The following is a 2812-nucleotide window of genomic DNA, read 5'->3' as shown; positions in this document are numbered from 1 at the left end:
CCTTCGCGTCTTCGAAATCTTCCACGCTATCTCCACAATCTCCCGAAAAATGAGTAAGCTAATCAACCTTTTAAAATGCCATAGCGAGCCGGGACCACCATCAGTATGCAAATATCGGGTCGGGCCGTCTTCTCGCTTTTGAATCAGGTCCCGCCCGACCCGAACGCTCTGTCATCGATACGGTCTCACAATTCCGTCCATCCATCAAATCCCATTTATTACCTTCGGCCCAGTAAAAGAAACTCCAGCGCAACCGTCCAGGCAGAAGCCAGCATCGACCTGCCGGGCCGGGATCTGCAGGTGTTAAGCCCAGCTGATTCGAACATTGGAAGGTGTGCGGGACAACACCAGCAATAAAACGAATCGCACCCACTGACCTTGGCAATCCAGTGCCAGAGTGTCTCGGGAGGGCATTACTTTCCCGATACAGTTACATTAGCATCTTCGTTGTTGTAGTTTTTTGTTTGTTTGTTCTCACTTTGGTGACATCGAACCGATTCGGCAGTCAACCGCGGATGACTAAACCACGGCCACCCGAGACCTGAGCCCGCTGATTCCGGTCGTGCGATCGGAGAACCGGTTTCGCCAAACCTCTGGGGCAAGCCAAGAATACAAAAAAAGAAAAGCTACCAATTGGCCTTGGTGGTTGGAGCGCGATTTCCGATATTCGTTCGCGTTCGCTTGCGCGCATCGCGTTATCACACGTGAGGGCGACTTCCCGTGGTTTGGAAATTTTGGGGCTAAAATCCCGGACCGCTCGAGCCTCTTACTTCCCCACCCGCCCCGTACGGTCTGGTATCATCCTGCGGCTCCGGATCCGGTTTCGCACAGGGCGGCGGGTGTATGAGCAAGACCGTCCCCACCATGCTGGGCAAGTTTCGCACCATGCTGGAGCACGGCACCGTTCTTGGCAGCATCGTCACCGTCAGTCGCTGCTCGCAGCTCGTGCTAAGTGTGTGTCGTGTCTGCTTTCCTCCCCCCGAGGGTCGGTAGTACCAGCAAGGGACGTGGGACTTGCCCCGTGGAAGGAACTTCCCCGAAGCATCTGTCTGTGATGGCAGGATCGACGCACCGGCTGACGCTGGGCAGTGGCATGGTGCTGCTGCAGGTGCTACTACTGCTACTACTACTGCCCGGCCATCACTCCCAGACGAGCAACTACTACTGCCAGCGGAGCATGTGCCCGACGGGCGATGCGCACGTCGGCTGCTACGCGGAGCTGCCGTTCGGCAAGTCCTGCCAGGGCCTGAAGCCGCAGCTCGTGCCGATGACGCCCGAGCGGAAGGCGATGATCCTGCAGCAGCACAACCGGCAGCGGCAGCGGCTCGCCCTCGGCACGCTGCCCGGGTACGGGCCGGCCTACCACATGCCGCAGCTGTACTGGGACGACGAGCTGCAGTACCTGGCGGAGGTGAACGCGCGGTCCTGCGTGTACGCGCACGACCACTGCCGCAACACGTACAGCTTCCCGCGGGCCGGCCAGAACATTGCGATCATCCGCCATTTCGGCCTCAACCTCACCAAGGAGTCGGTGTACACGTACATCATCGACCACTGGTACAACGAGTATCCGCTCGCGACCACCTTCGTCGACCAGTACCCGGTGAACTACGTCGGGCCGGAGTTTGCCCACTTCACGCAGATCGTCAACGACCGGGCGGTGCGGATGGGCTGTGGCATGGTCAGCTGGGAAACGTACAACGGGTACGTCTGGACGAACGACTATCTCGTGTGCAACTACGGCTACTCGAACGTGATCGGCGACCGGTCCTACACGAAGGGACCGGTTGCGGCCGGCTGCACGACCGGCCGGAGCGTCGTCTATCCGGGCCTCTGCCTGTGAACCGATCTCTCTCTGTCTCTCTCTCCCTCTCTCTCTATCTCTCGCTCTGTCTCTCTGGTTGGCGGAAGCGCTGCAAGTGGAAGAGTTGTCGAAGGCAATCAACGCAAGGGAAGGGTAGCAGGAAACCGTTCCGATGCTAATTTCTGCAAAAGCACACCCTACGATCTCGTCGGACGCTCTTCTACTCTGTCGGTGGGGACAGAGCGCTGCTCAGCTTGGAACGGTCTTATCAGGCGTGACCGGGCAGGTGTGACTGACACTCTCACCTTCAACATCGCATCGCATCAACCATTCAATCCATTCGTGACGTGTTGCAGCTGTTATATCTGCCGTTTTGTTGTTGTGCTCGTGTATTGTAGCTGTTTGGAGTATTCATTAAGTAACATTCGCCCATGACGATTGCGAGTTATCATAGCCTTGCGCGCGTGTATGTATGTTTGAGTGTATGTGTGAATATGTGTGTATGTGTCTGTGCGTGTGTGTTTCGAAGCTCATTTCATTCATCTCAACTCTGCGCTTCTGTTGTAGCAAATAATAAATAAGACCTGACTCACGGGATAGCTAAAAGCATTGTTGCTGGCAGAAAAGAAAAATAAATCTCCGCTTCCTAACCCCCCCCGTCCTTTTCGACATTTACCGAGGCTTTTAAAGGCGGGAAAGGAAGAGGCAAACGATAGAAAAAGAGTTTCATTTCATTCTTTCCTTTCCTTTCCCTTGCTTTTTTCCGTTGAAGGTCTGTGTCTTGCCGATTTGCTCGTTTTCGCATTTACATTTGAAACGCTGATTTCTATTGGGCTGCGTACTTGGTGCGTTGGCTGTTAGCACTTTCGCTGCCACGTATGCAGCCATTTGGGTGGGAAAGCTTTGCCAGTTTGTGTACCAGTTGCACGCAGGAAGCGCGAAGTTGTATGCGAGCTCTGCTTCAGGCTGTTGTGCTTAGGAAAGTAAGGCTGCGCTCTATGATACATT

The 2812-nt window shown here is 55.2% G+C and overlaps 1 protein-coding gene across 1 annotated transcript; it reads left to right on the top strand.

The window, feature by feature from the left end:
* The first annotated feature begins 941 nt into the window (after positions 1-941).
* On the top strand, positions 942-2509 carry LOC120905985 (antigen 5 like allergen Cul n 1-like). Its single transcript, XM_040317370.1, has one exon. The coding sequence runs from the start codon at positions 1055-1057 to the stop codon at positions 1841-1843; it is 789 nt and encodes a 262-aa protein (XP_040173304.1). The 5' UTR covers positions 942-1054; the 3' UTR covers positions 1844-2509.
* Positions 2510-2812: the final 303 nt, after the last annotated feature.

The sequence above is a fragment of the Anopheles arabiensis genome, chromosome X, assembly GCF_016920715.1.
Source record: "Anopheles arabiensis isolate DONGOLA chromosome X, AaraD3, whole genome shotgun sequence".
In the NCBI taxonomy this organism is placed as follows: Eukaryota; Metazoa; Arthropoda; class Insecta; order Diptera; family Culicidae; genus Anopheles; species Anopheles arabiensis.
The sequence above is the reverse complement of the archived record's forward strand: the minus strand, read 5'-3'. Positions and strand labels throughout refer to the sequence as shown.